The sequence below is a fragment of the Phyllostomus hastatus genome, unplaced genomic scaffold (genome assembly GCF_019186645.2).
Source record: "Phyllostomus hastatus isolate PE091 unplaced genomic scaffold, TTU_PhHast_1.1 phas_scaffold_182, whole genome shotgun sequence".
NCBI classification, from domain to species: Eukaryota; Metazoa; Chordata; class Mammalia; order Chiroptera; family Phyllostomidae; genus Phyllostomus; species Phyllostomus hastatus.
In genome coordinates this window covers 17,905,865-17,926,566 of record NW_025334013.1, presented here as the reverse complement: position 1 = coordinate 17,926,566, position 20,702 = coordinate 17,905,865, and the positions used below count along the sequence as shown (strand labels likewise).

Here is a 20,702-nt window from a genome sequence, read left to right as displayed (position 1 = left end):
TTCTGTAGCTGTTTTCTGCAAAGGCAAGAAATGAACAGATGGTTTCCTAGCAGTATTATATTAAAAAACTCCAAAGGAACCAAGTAAAACAAAACTATGTGTGGTACATGAATACAATTAAGTGAAATATAACTAATAATGTTTTCATTCATTCTTCACAAAGTTATAAACGTCCGAAAGTTATAAACATCAAAATCCTTACGTTCAAATTCCTATAAAACATTCAACTTCACCTGTAGATCTGCCTTGTCTGTCAAGATTTTATTTCTTTGCCTTTTATTACTCACCAGTTGCATCTGGATTTACCGGTCTGGAGACATCAGCTTGCCCCATGATTATATTGTCTGATGTGTCTCACGACAACAAACTGTGCTGGACCAAAGCGAACTTTTCTTAAAAGATAAATCCACATAAGGAGGGGACGTGCACTCCTCTCTCAGTGTCACTGCCAAACATCAGGAAATGGCATGAGGTCAATCTGCTGGAGTTTCTCTTTCCCTGTCCCGGCCTGGGCACTTGTGGTTCTTACAAATACGTCTTCACGTCGGCTCTCTTCACACAGGAATGCCTGTCATTCCAGGGTGCACACTGTGAAGAGCAGAAGTGCAGGAAGGGGAGGAGACTGCCAACCACATTCTAGCTGCTGAGCGGCACAGCCCTGAAAGTCCACACCTACTTTTCCTGACATTGAGCTTGGTTCCTGCTCTCCAGAAGAAAGGGAGCTTGCTCAAGAGTCAACCAAGCAACTTGTAAATTTATCACACAAAAACCCATCAGAGTTACGAGCAGCAGGCTAATGGGAGCAGACATCCACTCGAAGGTATGTTTTTGATACAGGCTGCCTAAAATGCATCAGACTGTTCTCACATTTCCGATTGCTCTAAAATTGTATTTTCTACCTGTGAGTGGCATACCCGAAGCAGCATGAGATTTACATACCAGGAATTAATACCATTAGAAACATTATTTTAGGATTGAGTATATCTTTTCTAAAAATAAAAATAAATATTTCTGAAAATTTTACTTACTAAGATATAAACTTGAAATAAATATTTAGAAGGTATATTACAATATTTCTTTTAGCTAAAGCTCAATAACCACCACATGGCTTTGGGGACTACAAAGGAGTAGTTCCACATGCTGGGTATAATACATGGAAACATCAGCTCACCACGTGCAGCAACCAAAAGTCCAGCTTCCTTATGATTTTTCATTTTTACTGAGATATAACTAATTTACATATAGGCAAATACATAAACATTAAGACTATAGCTTGATGAAATTTTATTTACATACATGCCTTTGCATACTAACACTAAATGTTCTATATGTAAAAAAGCTACACATACCATACTTATGAGTGTTTGGCCACATACTCTGGGTTATTTCACAAGCCCTTGAAGGTAAAATGGGGGACTAACAATTTCAGTATTATATTAAGAAATTTTACACTGGTTGTTTCATTTAATCATCACCACAACTATGTGTTATGAAGAATATCTTACTTACCCTATTATCAGATAATAAAACTGAGGCTAGTGAGGCCAAATCCCATGTCTTATATCACTGAGTTTTTAAGTGTGCCAAAGCCCCAATATTCCTTCAACAAATGACAGCTACCCAAAACGCAGAGCTTTTTGTTTAAATCTCTGTTTTCCAAACTAGATCACAGGAGCTCTAGTAACTGGACTTTTCGCTTTTCCTTAGCACTTTCTCCTTTCTCCCCATTATCTTATCCCCATTAACTGCTTTGACACAAAATAGCCAAGATAACAAATAAAAAAATGATAATGCTAAGGCACCAGTAAGTAAGAAATGTGTAGAAATACTCAGGCAACATTTGTTAATACTGGCAGTAGTCAGAAAAACATGATGATGCTGACCATTAACATGGGAAAGAGAGCAAAAGGAAAAATACATTGAAAGAATGCTCCAGCGTAAGAAGACTGCCCAATACCACTTGAACCCTGGCACTTATATGATTTTTAACCTAAAAGTGGAGCACGTGCAATAGTAGTTTCCACTACTATAAAATGGGGAGGCAAAAGGTGGCAAATACACTGCTCAGCACCCAGCAGGTATTCAACATATTATACTCATCATCGTCACCACCATCACGAAGATAATACAGTGTATTGTTTAACAGAATGAGCTTTGGAGGCAACTGAAATTTTAATTTCAGATCTGTCACTCGGTGGTAAGACTAGGTAAGTTACTCTAACTCTCTGGGCCCTGGTTTTCTAATTTGTAAAATGGGCAATACAACACTAAACAGTGCAGGGCAATTGTAGGGATGAAATGACATGGACATTAAAAAAGCCGTTTGTGTAATGTGCCTGGCATATGAAAAACTCTCAATAAATGCAAGCAATAATTATCATGGTTCTTACAGGGAAAAAAAAGTCAAGAAAGGAGAGGCCAGGTCAAGAGAGCCAGATATACATGACAAAAAACTTAGTCATTACAAAGAGGTTAGTCAGAAACGGAAGAGGATGACATTTGTTTCATGAGTCCAAAAAGCAAATTAGAAGATGCAGGCCAAGAAGGAAGTCCGGTTGGTGTACAGGCACATCACGCAGATAGAGCAGTCCAGACAAAAGTACTACCGTCAATAAGTTTATTTATTTATTTTTAGACAGAGGGGAAGGGAGGGAGAAAAGGACAGAGAGAAACATCAATGTGTGGTTGCCTCTCACGGCCCCTACTGGGGACCTGGTCCACAACCCAGGCCCGTGCCCTGACTGGGAATTGAACTGGCGACCCTTTGGTTCGCAGGCCAGCACTCAGTCCACTGAATCACACCAGCCAGGGCCTGTCAGTAAGTTTAAATCAGGGGGCGCGCGCGCGCGCGCGCGCACACACACACACACACACACACACACACACAGAAACAGTACTACAAAATCTATGTTGACAGGACCACATGGGAGTAGAACAGATAGATGTATGGATCCTGGCAAAGCTGCTGTTTATTATCAAATGTAAATGCACATCATAGCTTGGCTCAAGATTAACTTTAGGTTATTGTGAAGGTGGCAATAACACTTAAAGATAAAAGAATGACAAGATTCTTAGTGATCATCTGGCTCAATCTTCTCTTTACAGAAAAAGGAAATTGATGGTCAAAGAGGCCAAATGCCTTGCTCAGAGCCAGGACTAAAACCCAAGTCTCCTGATTCTAACTCTAGGTCTCACTTCAGCTTTTGTATAAAATGGTCAAGGAAATACCTGCTTCCTAAAGATATATTCATTTCCCAAGGAGTCCATACCCTGCAACTTAAATCTCTCAGAAATGCTAATTCTGTTGCCTGTGCACCAAGCCAATAAATGTTCCTTGACCAACGATATTTACTTTATGACAACTAGTAAAAGCAGACAAGCAGGGTGAGAGGAAGATACTGGGCCACTGATGGCTTTAAAATGTAACAATCAGAGCCTTGAATTCATTCTAGTTTTCTTTTTTCTTTTTTTCTAAGATTTTATTTATTTATCTTTAGAGAGGGAAGGGAGGGAGAAAGAGAGAGAGAGAGAGAGAGAGAGAGAAACATCAATGTGTGGTTGCTGGGGGTCATGGCATGTACCCTGACTGGGAATCGAACCTGCGACACTTTGGTTCACAGCCTGCGCTCAATCCACTGAGCTACGCCAGCCAGGGTCATTCTAGTTTTCCATGCATTATATTTTAGAAATGCAAAGGAAAGTCTCACTTTAACTTTATAAGAAGTACACACTATTCTTAATTGTCACCTAATAAAAGATACTCTTTTTTTAAGAGTATTTTTCCTCCACAGATTATTGCTTCAAGGAGTGGGGGAGGTACATAAAAACTTATGAATTTCTTCCTATGTATTTAGGGAAGAGCAAGCAAGGCCTTATAAAAAGACAGTGAAGAGCTGAGCACTCAGAACCTTTAGTGACGTTTATAACTCCAAAACTTTCCATTGGCAAGCACATCATATCATATGCTAACATGAAAATATGTTTAATGTTTTCAGTGAACAGGTTACAAGATCAATCAGGAGAGTATGAGGCTTTCATTTAAATGTGATTTATGCTTAAAGTAGCAATATAAACTGGATTACCTAGAAGAGTAAGCTCTTAGCTATTTTAATCACATTTCTCTAAGCTTAATTCAGCATACTACTTTCTTATGGCCCGAGTGTCTTGAGGAGGGTGAACTCTAGTGGGAGGTTACGAAAAAGTGACTTTCCTCCAGAAAAAGCTGACCAACAGAAATTACTAATAGGTCATACATTCAAATAAAAGACTAATTTTCAACTTCTGAATTTACAACTGGGGGAAGGAGCAGTTTCCCCTTCTTTACCCCATGATGAAATTCTAATCTAATCTAGTGGGCTCTGGAGAGTTATAGGCAATGACATCCCAGAACTAATAACCTGTGTCTAAACATACTTACCTGTGGAAAGTAGAAAGCCTTGCTAGTCACTTGGAGCTCTTCATTGTTTCATCTGTTTGTATATATTTTTCCCTTGGCCTGAAATTTCTTTCCCAGACCCATCTAGGCCACTCCTACTCGTCCTTTAAGAACTGGCTCAGCCCTGGCTGGCGTAGCTCAGTGGATGGAGCGCAGGCTGGGAACCAAAGTGTCCCAGGTTCGATTCCCAGCCAGGGTACATGCCTGGGTTGCAGGCCATAACCCCCAGCAACCGCACATTGATGTTTCTCTCTCTCTCTCTCTCTCTCTCTCTCTCTCTCTCTCTCTCTCTCTCTCTCTCTCTCTCTCTCTCTCTCTCTCCCTCCCTCCCTTCCCTCTCTAAAAATAAATAAATAAAATCTTAAAGAACTGGCTCAAATGTTGCTTCCATCGTTATAGGCCTCTCACCCAAGCAGAATTCCAATGAAGATTTACTGATGCTGGTCATGTGCCCATCAATGTGTTAGTGCTAAAAACAACAGTTTTTGCCCTTAACATGCTCACAGTCCAAGCAAATAGGATCTACAACACAGTGCGGTAACTACTTAGGCACTGCAAGAACACAGACTGCCAGGGTGTGGCTGTCGAGCTTTGTCCTGAGAATCAGAGAAAATATTTTGAAAGAAGTGAGATCAAAACTGAAAGAGCCAGTCATGTGATGAGGTGAGGAAAAGCAACAAGCATCAAGAGGTATGACTGGGAAGATAAAGAGCTGGTCACGACTGATTGTACCGGACATACCTTCCCTGAATTACAGTGATCTTCAGACTTTTCCAACAGGCTAGAAATGGCTCCTGGGCAGGGCCATGTGTTGTTCATCATTTAACTCTCAGCTCTCGGCACAACTTAGTGCACAGCGGGCATGCAACAAGTATTTACGAACCTTGAGTAGACAGATGGGCAGAAACAGCACTCTTCAATTTTAAGCTTTGCTCACAGAATCTAGTAAAAGACCATTAGGACAAAAAGTGCTACGAATGGAGGCTAAAGAAAATGTAGAGACCGTGGACTATTCTATCATTCCAAACAATCCTAAGATTGCTGTGAGGTCTCTCTTTTGTGGATAAAATGGCATGCTCAGGATGGTTTTTGAGAATCTACTGCTTTGCAAGTAGTAATCTTCAAAGGAGACAAATTTGTCGGGTGAATACTTACATAAAACTTCACATAATCACTACTGTTACGCTCAAGATACTCAGAAGAAAACATTTGTACTTCATGTGAACTAGCCTGAAAAACAGGCTGAAAGAGACAGTGAAGGTTAAAGTTAATGCAGGGCTACTGGTATCACCAGATAATCATCCACTTCACCCAAGTAACACTGGTTTCTTTCTGTGGCTGGCTCACTGGATGCACAAAACCAAACACACCTGCCTCCTATTATAAATCGAATACTGTAACTCTTGTTCCCGCCCACCCCCACTTACTAAGGCAGCATGGCTTACCAATGGAAGAAAGCAGCGGCTTTGTAGTCACATATAACTATGTAAAATTTTAGCTTTCCCATTTACTGATTAAGTGACCCTGAACAAGTTACGTAAGTGAGCCTCAGTTTCTACATCTGTAAAATGGAGATAATTACTCATACAGTTGTTGTGAGGATTAAATAAGAGACTCTAAATGTTTTTAAGACAATCTTTTTTTAAAAGATTTTATTTATTTATTTTTAGAGAGGGAAGGGAGGGAGAAAGAGAGAGAGAGAGAAACATCAATGTGCGGTTGCTGGGGGCTGTGGCCTGCAACCCAGGCATGTGCCCTGACTGCGAATCAAACCTGCAATGCTTTGGTTTGCAGCCCACACTCAATCCACTGAGCTACGCCAGCCAGGGCAAGACTCTAAAGGTTTTGATGACTGAAGCTGCTTAATATATTTGGCTCCCTCTCACCCCAATTAGATTTTTTTTTCATTTTTAAAAGATTTTATTTATTTTACTTTTAAAGAGAGGAGAAGAGAGGGAGAAAGAGGGGGAGAGAAACAGCACTGTGCAAGAGATACATCAATCGGTTGTCTCCCACATGCCCTGCACCGGGGACCTGGCCTGAGACCCAGGCATGTTCCCCACATGGGAATCAAACCAATGACCTTTCAGTTCATAGGCTGGCGCTCAATCCATGAGCCACACCAGCTAGGGCCCACTTAGATTCTTTATATAAATGAATGTTTAAGTTTAAAGATTTTATTTAGTTTTAGAGAGAGAAGGGGGAGAGAAACCTTTTGCACATCCCCATCTGGGGACCTGGCCCCCACACACCTCAGGCATGTGCCCTGACTGGGAATCGAACTAGGCAACCTTTCAGTTTGTAGGATGAAGCCTAACCCACTGAACCACACCAGTGAGGGCATGAGTGTTTAAGTTTAAACACCACACTTTTTAAGAAAAAAGGGTGGTTCTGATATGCTTTTATGTCACAGCAGCTACAGATATATATGACAGCATGGAATAATGTGACTGTTCAGAAGCCTGCAATCTGTTAGACTGTGTCTATGGGCAAAAGAAACTAAAATTATGCCGATCGGGCTGCTGAATTTCAGCTTCATGGGATGAAAGAAGTTAGGGTGGAAAACTGGCACTGCCTTTTTTTACTTTCTCTTACAAGGTTTTGTTCTGAAGACAGTAAGTTTTCATGGATGCCCTAGGGGTTAGGAGATACTTCTAGAAATGAGGAGAGAGTTCTAAGAAATTATATTAAACAGGAAAGCTTCAGTTAAGAAAGACAAAAGGGTATTTTTATGAGATTTGGGAAGTTACTTAGAGTGCAGGAGAGTCCGTGGGAAAAGCAGGCCTAGATGACAGTGAGAATTAGCTGAATAGAAATGAGGATATGAAACAAATAATTGAGGGAAAAGATTCCTAGTTTGTGGGGATGAAAGAAAAAGCAGGGGGAGAGGAAGATAGAAATGATAATGATATAAAGCACTATATAATATCGGAGAGTTTAATCGGATTATTGTTAAGCTCCCTCTGGTTATGAAATTCTATGGCAGAGCCAAACCAATAATTCAATCACAATCAATAATGTTCTATGTCAAATAATGACGCCAAGGAATGTTTTATTATGGAAAAGAAAAGTGGTCATGATGCACTTTACATAATTAATCTGACTCAATACTTGTCATATAATACCAAATAGATGTTTAATGAACTGGATTACTATTATCAAGAGACCACAAACTTCATTTATTCATTGCACAAATATTTCCTGAACGCCTCTAAAGCATCAGGTATTGTTCCAGTGTCGGGGACACGGCAGTGACTGTAATGAGGGGAAATCCACGCCTTCTTTCTAGTATGTTAGACGGGGGCAAGTGCATGGAAAACAATGACTCGGACAGGGAAACAGGGTGGGCTGAGACAGTGCTGCATCACAAACTGTGTGAGCAGAAGGGCCTCGCTGGGAAGATGACTATATATAAAGACCTGAAACTCCTCAATTAACTTTTTCTGTCATTTTCCTAATACTATAGTTCCTTCAGTTCTAAACCGATGTAAAATAAAAAGCAACATTTCCAAATGTACTAAAAATAAATATTAATTACACCACAGTATATTTTTAATGACATGGTTATCAAATGTGCTGCTCAGTTCTCAACTATGTAAGGATGTGTAATACTATGGTCAGTACTATCCAATCCTATGGTCACTAGCTCATATGATTATTCACATTTATATTAATATTTATTGTCTACATTAAGTAGACAGTGTACAATTCCATTTCTCAGTTGTGCCAGCCACACTGCAGGTGCTCAACTGCTACACTGGACAGTGCGGATATAGGACCTTTCCATCACTGCAAAATGTTCTATCGGACATGCTGAACCTAACGGATTTTTATAGCACACAGAGGTCTTTCAGTAAAACAAAACAGTGTTTCAAAGCACTAACCCCGCATTTCGTCAGCACGCGGTATCTATTTTCCATGGCACCAACCACTGAAGGCAGTGTGCTCTGTAGGAACCTTGACCGCTAAAAAACTTTCCTTTTATTCAGTAGAAACTGCTGAGCTATTTATACTCTCTCTTCAGTAACTGAGTTACTACTTCTTTGTCAGTTAGTCTTTGACTATTAATGACAATTCAAAGTCTACAGAAGAATAATGGTTTTATTTCAGTTTACAGATCTACTGAGAATTATATCCATTTGTTATCAAACAACCTCCACCTTACATTTAATAATATTTTTTCTACTCAAAATTGTACTTTTTCATGAGCTGAAGGGAGGTTTTATGTAGTTACAGTGAAAGTGACTGGTCTTAAAGGAAAACATATTTTATAAAATCATAATACATTCATAAAAACTAAACCCTAATTGGCCTCTATTAAGGAACCAGAAGGTATCGATGATACGTAGAAACTAGCCAGTCAGAAATCAGGTACTGTTCCCCAGTAAAGTGGCATTCATTGCCGGTGAGTCAGAGAGATGACTCTGAGCCACTGCCACTTCTCTCCTTCCTCCTCTCTTGCATAACCCCTTCTAGCTCATCTGGCCCTTAACTTCACATTAAGTGAATGAGAAAGAAATATAAATATTCCCAACACTCAGCCACATACCCAATGGGAATAAAATAAATGTCTGATAATAGCTATAATGTTTATAAACATTATTCAAAAATTTCTAACAAGGAATGTCCTTGTTAGAAACATTCTTTTCCAGTACATGTGAAGGAGAATATAACCATCTTCTACTAAATAAGAATTCTCAGTAATTAACACCTGGTTACACTATGAGTCAACAGTAATTCCTCCAAAAGAATCAAGAATGCCCTGGCTGGTGTGGCTCAGTGGATTGAGTGCCCTCCAGCAAATCAAAAGGTCACCGGTACAATTCCTATTCAGGGCACATGCGTGGGTTGTGGGCCAGGCCCCTGGTTGGGGGCGTGTCAGAGGTAACTGATCTCACACAAAGATGTTTCTTTTCCCTCCCTCTCTATCTCCTTCCCTTCCCCTCTCTCTAAAAGTAAATAAAAATCTTAAAAAAGAAAAAGGGAACCGAGGATACTATATGAAGGGTGTTTCTATTAAATTTGCTCTAGCCATTAATTCAAATGTACTTTATTCTTTGTTTTCCATGTATGAAATATCCATCTCTTTTGTACCATTCCCTTCTCTCAAAACCCTCAGTTTTTAACACTGAGGAGATGAAGCAAATGAAAAAAAAGTTATGTGTAATATTTCTACATTCCAAGAGAATTATGTTTTGGATTATATATACCCTTGCTTCTAACCTTGTTTTAAAAACGGTAACAGCAAAAAAAATGTTAGCACGTTAGGAAAACAGGCTAGTGAGGTGAGAGAAAACGTGGACGACTTGTGCGTCTGCTCATCTGACTATGCTCAAGTCACTAACTAGCTCAGTCCCAGTTTCACCTTTCCGAAAAGCTCAGCTTTATTAGTGCTACTGAGACTGTAAAGGGTGCAGTCACCAAATAAAACCCTCCATGCAAATTTGATTTTTTTCAGCCTAAAAATAATTTCGCTTACTGAAAAGCCCTAAATTGAATAGTATCTAATTAGCGATTAGACACTGTATCCATACTCACCTTGTTCCCAGGCCTAGGCACCAAAGGCCTTCGGAATACCACCTATTATAAAATTCGAGGAAGAGGTGACTACCAGTTTGTAGTGTTGTTTTGAAAAGAAAAGGACTGAAATGATTCTTCTGGGATTTATTCACTTGGGGCATGAAGTCTCCTTATCTTTAAACAGTTTTTTCTAAATCTCACTGGTCTGACAGAACCTGTTCGTGGAACAGTTTTCAAACCTGACATCCTCCTGTGTGTGCTTGGAGCCGCACAGTTTCTTCCCACCTGTCTCCAGCTCGTCCCGTTCTGATTAACCTATTCTCAACAGCGGCGCCTCAGTGATCTTTGTAACACAAATTTAAGTGTCCTTCATCTTACAAAAAACATCCTTCAAGACCTGACCCAATGCCTACCTCCCTATCCGGCCTCTTCTCTCACCATTCCCCATGCCTGCCGTGTTTAGTCTCCGCACTTGTCTTCGGGCCCACGGAATGAACCACTCGGAGTTCCTAAACTGCAGCATACTCTCCCAGGTCGACCAACCTCTTCACCTGCTGTTCCAGCTCCCTGGAACGCCCACGTTCCCTAACCCAGCGAATTCGTGCCCCTTTGAAATCCGGTTTGCGTGTCACTTCCTCTAGGAAGTCTTCTTCGACCATCTACTTTTCTACACTTAAGACTGCGTTAGGCAGCGCGTTTCTGCTCTCCAATGTCACCTTGAATATACCCCTACATACAGGGGTACATATCACTCTTATTATTATCTATTTACTTTCATTGTAATTATCTGTCTCTCCTACATTCTTTGAAAGCAGAAATTTTCTTTATATCCTCAGCAAATAACACACTGCTCAACATACAGTGGATATTCAATAAATATTTGAAAAAATGGAAGGAGGCAAAGGGAGAATGAAGCCATTTACTAATTTAGCATATAGTGTTCCTTTTAGATTATGAAGTATTTGTGGTGGGAAAAAGACCCAGGCCTGTAAATAATGAACACATTACAATAAATCACCGGACAGTTTGATGACAAAAAAGAAAAAAAAAAGAAAGGCCTTAATAGAGACTATCTTGCAAACTAGTAGCTATATGTGAACAACAATACCATCTTTTAATAATAGTTGCTTTTAGATTTATAAAAAGCCTATTTTTAAAAAGTAGCTCTGCTTTTCTTCTAGCTTCTGAGAGAAACACAAGGTCTAAAGTAGCACCACCAGTTTTTAATCTCTCAAAGCTGATTTCTGGTCTATTTCTTCTCCCCTTCATTTCCTGTTTCTTGGTTTCTGATCATTTCACTAAGTGATAAAAGTTTCCATCAGAAAAATCAGAACACAATGAAATAAAATACCAAATTCAAAATTATCTACTCTGTTATACATGAACATCTCTAATAAAAGATATAATGAGGAAGCTAAAACTTAGAAAAAATAAACTAAGTTCCATTTCTCATCCGTTCCTTCTCCTCATTCTCTATGAATAATAGCTAGACATGACTGAGCATGCACTGTAATGCCAGGAATTCATTCTAAGTGTTTTACATGTATCAACTCATCTAATTCTTATGACAGACATATAATAAGGATATCATTTATTATCCTAATTGATGAGAAAACTGGGTTACACAGCAGTTAACTTATCCAAGGAGTTCAGAGCTAATAAATGGCAAAGGCAGAATTCATATCTAAGTCATCTAGATGTGAATCTCCACTCCTAACTACTACACTATAGATCTAAATATACAATGGATTCACACAATACTTCCTAGATGCTTAAATAAGGACACTTATTTTTAACCTTATAAAAACTCTGGGAGGTATTCCAATATTACTTAAATAAAAATAAAATTCAGACACAGAACAGTTATGCATATTGCCAAAAATTACCATGCTAAAATTAAAAAGCAAACATTTGTTCTCTTAGCTCACCTCTGACATTTCCGGTATAAAAAAATTTCAGAAAATTTCCAGTATGATCATCAACAAGAATGATGCTTCTATCTCAAAATCAATTTTAAAATTAATTTCTTAGAAAATAAATAAAAGGTCTAAAATCAAAAAGAGTTGGCCATTTGGGTCAGATAAATTTCTACTGTTCCTCTAACTAAATCTACAATATACTCCAGCCTCAGTGTTTCATGAGAAACCACATTTACTGAAATGCAGGTTTACAACACCTTTACCCCACATTACAACTGGAGGCATTATTATTAGCAATGCACAAGTATGTTTCAACACCAAGTATTTTCTACCTATACTCCCTAAGGCAGTTAGGAAGCCCCTAGTTTCCCCCATTTGCCCATGTTCACCCAAATCTCCTGTTAGATTCACAACAAAAACAATGAACCAAAAACTCCTGAAAGAAATTACCACTGAAGTGTTCAAAGAACACAGATATAGAAAAGGAAGTACTAAATGCTATACAAGCAAATTTTGTTTTAATAATTTCCTTAAGCACAAGTCATGTTGAATAACATGGCATGAAATCCCAACAACACAACTAGTTTTATCAGTATAAAAGCATTGATTCATTCTGCCTAGCATTAGTAATAGGACTTAACCTCTTTGAGATCTGAAACTGTTTTATTCTTTTTTTTTTTTTTTTTGCATTCATGACAGCTACAGTGGTATGCCCACAACAGTTTATTGAGCGATTTAATAAATCAATCATCTATCTGTCCATCCATCCACCTTTTCACCTTTTGGTTGGGGTTAGAGTATGCAGTTAAGTATGAAATAAATATTCAAGCAAAACTAAATAAGCTTCATTGTAACCAATGTTAAGCCATTGCCCTGGATACATTATAAGATTATAAGCAGAACTAAATAAGCACACACCTATAGTACTAAGCCAAGCTTCTCATCCTAGCAAGAATGTTTTTTCTTTGGTGCCACCTTCTTTTACTATTTAAGACATATTTTTTACAGTTCTTATTATTCTAGCCTTTTGATTATCAACTTCTAAACTGAAAGGGAAAAGACTGACTCTGGGGGGAAAATGGGCAAAAGAAAGCAGTCAGACTCACCTGTTTTACAGCATTTAAATTATATTGGGAGATCAAAGAAGAAAAAAGATATAAAATCAAATAAAACTTAAATACAAAAATTTAAATATATAAAATGTTTAAATGGTCAGGTCAAATGTAATATTTAGTCTTTTTATGCAATAAAAAAAAGGTAAGCTGTAGCTATAGATTATTATGCAATTTATGGCTATAGCTGTAAATTGTTCTTTATTTCAATTAGTGTATCCTTTGTTTCTGATTGGACCGTTTTAATACTGCTGAGGTCCTCACTAAGTTCCTTGAGCATACTTATAACTAGTGTTTTGCACTCTATATCTGATAGATTTCCTATTTCCATTCTGTTTAGCTTTTTTTTCTGGTATCACCTTCTTTTAATGGAAGCCTCCATTATGGGGTGCACAGGTGTGTGAACGTACACATGTGTTTTGTCCTCAACTGATGTTTCACACTGCAATCTTATAAAAACTATCTTGCCTTTGAGTCAAGTCAAAGCTCTATCATGAAAGGTAACTGACATTATAGAACTCTGAACAAATGCAAGAAGCCAACCACTGAGGCTGTTTTGAAACTAACGAATCCCTGCCTAATGGGAAATGTATTACCAACTTTTTAAAAATACATTTTTTATTTACTTATTTTTAGAGAGAGGAAAGGAGGGAGAAGGAGGGGAGAGAAACAACAATGTGTGGTTGACTTTTGTGCGCCCCCTACTGGGGACCTGGTCTAAAACACAAGCATGTGCCCTGACTGGGAATCAAATCCAAGACCCCTTGCTTCTCAGGCTGGCACTCAGTCCACTGAGCCACACCAGACAGGGCTGTATTACTAACTTTTAAATCCTACTGACCATACTTAAACTGAATTTTAAGCAATGTTGAGGAAAAACACCTTTTAATTAAAGGAATTAACTTATGACTTAATATTAAAACATAAACATTTCAAAAATTTTAATGCTTTTTATATTAAAAAGAAAAACATCAACTGGTTTCCTTTCATGTGTGTCCCGAATGAGGACTGAACCTGCAACCCAGGCATGTGTCCTGAACAGAAATTGAACCCCCAAACCTTCAGTCGTAGACTTTCTATGACTGTATTGAGATAGGACAAATGTCAATTTTATTTTTGTACCATTTTTGTCAGCTTTTAGTTACTAAGATTTTGCTAATTTATAAAATAAATGAATATATTTTATTTTTCTCTGATCTACTGTGTTTGATATAGCATTATAATTATGTGCTTCTTCAGACTATGAATGAAATTGCCCATAAAGCCCACTGAGCTTAGATGAGTTTTAACCTTTCTTCCATGACTATTAGTCTATATGGAATTTTTATTTCTTGAGTCGCTTTGGTAAATTATATTTTTCTAGAAAATTACTTATTTCACCAGGAACTCAACAAAGGTGCTATAGTAATTGAGTGGACAACAGAAAATACTTTCAACTTCTTACTATATCCAAAAATTAAGTCAAAATGAATCACTGACCTAAGCCCTGGCTGGTGTGGCTCAGTGGACTGAGTGCTGGCCTATGAACCAAAGAGTCACTGGCTTGATTCCCAGTCACGGCACATGCCTGGGTTGCCAGCCAGGTCCCCAGTAGGGTGTGCACGAGAGGCAACCACACACTGATGTTTCTCTCCCTCTCTTTCTCCATCCCTTCCTCTTTCTCAATAAATAAATAAATAAATAAACCTATTTTTAAAAAACTTGTATGTGGCTATGTAAAAAAAAAACCTCTCACAAGAAAATTTGCTAGAAAAACAAGCCAGTTTTTAAAAATAATAAGTAAGCTGAACATTTCATCAACGAAAAGCTATGGATGGCAAATAAACACATGAAAAGTTACTCAACATCATTAGTCATTAGGGAACTGCATATTGAAACCAGAATGAGATACCACTACACACCTATTAAGCATGGCCAAAATCCAAAACAATGACAAAACCAAATGGAGAGTAACAGGAACTCTCATTCATTACTGTGGGAATGCAAAATAGAAGATTATCTGGTAGTTCCTGACAAAACTAAACTTACTTTTACCACATGGTCTAATAATTGCACTCCTTGATATTTACCCAAATGCCTAAAAGCATGTCCACACAAAAGCCTACACACAGATGTTTACAGTAGTTTCATTCATAACTGTCATAATTTGGAAGCAACTAAGATGACCATCTGGTAAATGAATAAATTGTATTATATCCAATTAATGAAACATTATTCAGTGCTAAAAGAAAGGAGCTATGAAGCTACAAAAAGACATGAAGGAACCCTAAATGCAATACGATTCTAACTATATGAAATTCTAGAAAAGGTATGAAAGGAATGAACCAGTGAAGCATGCAACAGCATGTATGAATCCCAACAGCAGTATGCTAAGTAAAAAACCAGATGCAGCCCTGACTAGTGTGGCTCAGTGGGTTGGGCTTCATCTCAACAGAAAGATCTCTGGTTTGATTCCTGGTCAGGGCACATGCCTGGGTCCAGGGCCAGGTAGCCACTGGGGGCATGGGAGAGGCAACCAATCACTGTTTCTCTCCCTCTTTTTTTCCCTTCCTTTCCCTCTTTCTAAAACCAAATAAATAAAATCTTAAAAAAAAAAAAAACAGATGCAAAAGGCTACATATCATTTAGTTCTGCTCATATAACATTACAGAAAAAAGTACAGAACCTAGATAAGTGGTTTCCAGGGGTGGGGGGAAGAGGGAGGAAATTGATTATATAAGGGAGGTAGTGAACTTTGGGGGATGAAGGAAATACTCCATATCTTGAGTATGGTAGTGGTCATTCAACCTTATATGTTTGTGAAAAATAAAATTATATACATAAAAAGGATAAATTTTATTGTATATACATTATATCTCAATTAATCTGAATTAAAAAAAAAAGAATCCTAGGGAGCACCTTGTAACTGTTTGAAGCAGACTTGAAAGCTCCAATAAGACCAGGAGTCATGTCTTATTCATGTTCATACCCTTAGTGCCCAGGAGAGAGTATTATAGCTACTGTATGTTTACTATGTGCTTGTAAGCACATTGCAAGCATTAATTCATTTCATTTTTACAGCAACCTTGTGACAAAGGCAAAATTCATATCCTATTTTACAGATAAATTGAAGATCAGAGAGTAAATGTCTTACCCAAAAGGACACAGCCAAGAATAGGAGAATTGGAACCTTAACTCACGTTTGTCTGACTCCAGAGCCTTGCTGATTTGTCTGTGTTTAGTGAACAAATAAATGAATGGGGAGTAAGTCAACTGTGTTAGTTTGGTAGGGTAGGCGGAATCTCATAGGAAGAGTAAAGCATGAGTTATATTTGAAAAGGACGCATTATTAAATAAAGATGTAAAAGGCATAGTAGGTAAGCTGTACATACAGAATGACCATTAGTGTATTTAATACCCTTTAACTGTGGCTTTTTATTCTCTTCCTTTAAGAAGTTACTTTAATTTTATTTATTTTTTAAAGATTTTTTTTTTAATTTACTCTTAGAGAGGGGAAGGTAGGAAAAAAGGGAAAGAAACATCGACTGGTTGCCTCTAGCACATACCTTGACAGAGGACTGGGCCGTAACCCAGGCATGTGCCCTGACAGGGAACCAAACTGGCGAACTTTCACTTTGGGGGATGATGCCCAACCAACTGGGCCACACTGGTCAAGGTAAGAAGTTAGTTTTTATATATTTCATTTTTAACACTGAGAAATATAATGAAGAAACAAAAATGCCCCTAACGCTACATAATCCAGACAAAATTCCTGTTCGCATTTTGAAAAATAAAAGTAATACATTGGATAGTCTGAAAATGCAAAACATACAAAATGATAAGTGAAAGCCATCCATCCCTCCTTATTCTCCTAATTTTAATTTTTATAATCATTGCCTATGAAGCAGCCATGACACATCGATAAGGGCTCAGATGAAAACCAGTCTACATATGCAGTCACCATATCACACTTGCTTCGGCTTTCTAGGCAGGGAGTAGTAGTAGGAGTGATGAAAAGTGTTGAGAGGACATGGGAGACAGCCCAGAATGTTAGCACGACTGCCTGTCAGGCTTGCTTTACTAGTACTATGGCTCATCTGTTTCCACTGGCAGAAAAAAAAAAATTGTATTGACATCTGTGTTATTCAAGCTCACAGAAACAAGGGTTTTATGTACTCTACTTCTCTTAAGATGGGTAGTTCTACCCTATGTGAAAATTTTAAAACCACAGTAAGAAATACATACAAATATGCATTGTGTGCTTCCTACTGGGGCAGGGGGACACAACAGGAGAAAGATCTTGCCCTCCCTAAGTTCACAGTCTTATCAGGAAGTAAGATGACTGAAGATATTTTTGTTCATAACAAAGCTATATTAAATTCCTACTCAAAACCACAGGGGAAAAATAGAACTAACATCATTTCTGGCATTGTTTAATTCCAGAGGAATTTTTCTCCCACATCCCAAGGATCTCAAAACTAATTAAGTTCATATTTTGTCCTTCGTTCTTAAAGAGGAGGGAGGGAAGGACTGTTATTAGCACATGTGAGTTTCAGATGGTAGCAACATAACATCACAAAATATTTTTTCCCATAAAGTTTGAAGTCAAACTCTGAGTATGGCTCCTTAACATATGTCCTTGAATAGGTAGGAAAAACTCCTTTATAACATACTGATGATTTATACATTGAGATACAGAGTATAAAGAAAATAACTGACTTTCTCTGTTTAGGATACAGTTTCTGTTTTCCACCTCAACAAACTGTTTCTCCCATTTCCTATGTGATATAAATTCTAACCAACAAGAGAAGTTACCTTGTAAATCTGTTCCCAGAACACCATGCACATAAATAATCTAGTTTCAAATTCGAGATTCACATTAATAATCGATTTCATTAAATATTTCATCAAACACATACCAAATTTTTTAAACAAATTGTGTTCACGTCTGTGGACAGGAGGATAATACAGAAACTTAATGAAGTTTCAGAAGATGTAAAACGTTTTGGGAAGGCAATCTAGTACACATACAGATTGTGTCCCACACCAAAAAACCTTCAGGGGTTTCCGTATGCCGAGGTTTCAGAAACTTTTCCTCAGGTGTGCTATGGGGAGAGTGGCTGTTAACCCACAAACAGTTGATAAGGGAGGAAGAAACAAGTCAAAGGGGGAATGAGCGATTTTTGAAACTGGTGAGGTGAGGTGAGGTGGGGTGCAATGGGTAAAGGGATTCAAAAGTGCAAACTTCCAATTATGAAATAACTAAGTCATGGCAATGTAATGAGCAGCATGGCGACTGTAGTTAATAACACCGTATTAGGGATCTGAAAGTCGCTAAGACAATAGATCATAAAAGTTCTCATCACAAGAAAAAAAATCCTGTAACTGTGTATGATGACAAATGTTAACTAGACTTACTGTGATCATTTAAATCTATAAATATCAAATCATGTTGTCCACCTAAAACTAATGCAACATATGTCAGTTAGTGAGGTACAAGCTATCACAGTAGTGTAGTTGTATACACATTTTCTCCGAACCCCTCCTTCCCCTAACACTTATGTACAGTGTAGTCATTACTTAAAAACAACACCTGGATGCATATATCAATGGAGTTTAATGATACTTTTACTGCATTCTACCACTGTATTCTTTGAAGCTGGGGATGAAAGGGAAGGGAAGAAAATAAGGAGATTCAGGGTAAGAGATGCTTGATCCCTGTACCATCTTCTCCACTTCATGACCTTGAATGTTTGCTCCACACCCACCCAGGCAGAATTTTGGAGGTTTGCTTTTAGAAGGGACAAAACAAATGTTCTCTGGACTGGGGGACACTAAAGGCAGTTGTTGGTGGGAATATATACTGAAAACTGAAGGGAATTAAGTGAATATATGCACAATTAATGTTGAATGCAGCAACCCCCACCAACGCTCTTCACCCCTTCACCCCATCTAAACAGTGATGGGAAGACTCTGCTTCTTGGTCCATGAGACTGGTAGGGAGAAGTTAATCAACAACAGGGACAAAAAGTTCACCCTATAGTAAGGTCCCAAGGCAACCAGCCTATGCATTTAAAGCTTCTAATTTAAAGCTTCCCACTCTTAATCACGAGCAGACATCTATTACTAGACATCAGAGGAAAACTCTAATGTAAAAAAGGTCAAAACAGGGAAAAGTAACTTTAGGGGAAAAGAGACAAAGCAACAAAGAAAATCTGTTGAAACAATAAAAGAATATTATGAAAGAAACATTCAAAGAATATAAAAAAAGACCCCCTAGAAAGTAAAACATAATAGTAAAAAAAAATTAACAGACGATAAAGATAATCTTCCAGGGGGTAGTGCTAAAGAAAAAAGACAAAAATTAGAGAACTATTCCAAGGAAGCCCAACATCAAGAGACTGTCGACAATCAAGAAGGAGGAAGACCTAAGACTGAGAAAGCAAAAGAGGAAACACAGGAGAGAAGCAGAGTTGCCAGGTAACCAGGAAGATCCCAGGACGACAGCTGTGTATCACACATAGAGGGGCACCTATCCAGATTGGAGCAGTGTAACTCAAGAGACATACAAAAGGCCATCACCACCAAAATCTCTGCTGCCATTTATCCTCTTTTCAAAGATAAGAACATAGTGCCAAGGTAAGCCTGGCCATCAGCCTGTCTTGACTGAATGCCAGTGAATTTCTTCTCAAAATACTCACCTGCCTAATGAGCTCAGAACACTCATTTTACCCCACAGAAGTATTTTTTATGCTACAGCTGTAGGCAGGTCACAGTCAACTTAGAAAAAGCCACAGAACTGCTCACTCCCTGTGACCATATTTTTGCCAAATGTCCCAAGTCTGGTCCACACTGAAGCCCTGCCCAATACAATTTCCAAGACTAAGTCCTGACTTTGCTCATGACTTCTACCTACTCTACGAATCTCAGGAAGCTGAAGAAAGTATGGGTCATTGATCCCTGGGGATGCCTGAGATCCTTTCAGGAGTCCAAGAGGTACAACTATATACTTAATAATACTAAAGAGTTATTTGCCTTTTTCACCATTTTGACACTTGCTCTGATGATCCAAAAGCAACGGTGAGCAAAACCGCTGGTACTAAACACAAATTAAGGCAGTGACACCAAATTGTAACAGGCCTCATATTCTTTACCATTATATAACTGAAGGTAAAAATAATGCCAGCTTTTTTTTTTAAAACTTCACCCCAGGGCATGCTTACTGATTTTAGAGAGGGGAGGGGAGAAAAGACGGAAACATCGATGTGAAAAAGATCGATTGGTCACCTCCCATATGCATCCTGACCAGGGACCAACCTAGGCAAATGCCCAGACTGGGAAGCAAACCCACAACCCCTTGGTTTACTGGATCACGCACCAACCAAATGAGCCACACCAGCCAGGGCATAATGCCAGCTTTAAGAATGTCCTTGGAGAGAAAAAAAATTAATAGCCCTGGCCGGTGTGGCTCAGTGGATTGAGTGCCAACCTATGAACGAAAGGGTCACTGGTTTGATTCCCCATCAGGGCACTTGCCTGGGTTGCAGGCCAGGTCTCCACTAGGGGGTGCACGAGAGGCAACCACACATTGGTGTTTTTCTTCCTCCCTTCCCCTCTCTAAAAATAAATAAATAAAATCTTTTAAAAAACAAAAAGAATATCCTTGATAAAAACATAAAAGTTATTAGTTTTAATAACACAACCTTTCGGTATGTCTTTTTAAACATACATGCAATA

General features: G+C 38.4%; 1 protein-coding gene across 10 annotated transcripts in view; it reads right to left on the bottom strand.

Moving 5' to 3' along the window:
• The window catches only part of LOC123831597 (mediator of RNA polymerase II transcription subunit 18), a 111,532-nt gene that overhangs the window by 38,885 nt on the left and 51,945 nt on the right, over positions 1-20,702 (bottom strand). For 2 of the 10 annotated variants that reach the window (XM_045858594.1, XM_045858589.1), the window contains exon 3: positions 288-588. The exons of the other annotated variants lie outside the window; for them this stretch is intronic. Coding sequence is in view for 1 of the 2 variants with exons in the window: in XM_045858589.1 (XP_045714545.1) it covers positions 288-333 (46 nt within the window). In the remaining variant the exon portion in view is untranslated. The remainder of the gene's footprint in view (positions 1-287; positions 589-20,702) is intronic. 10 annotated transcript variants of the gene reach the window in all.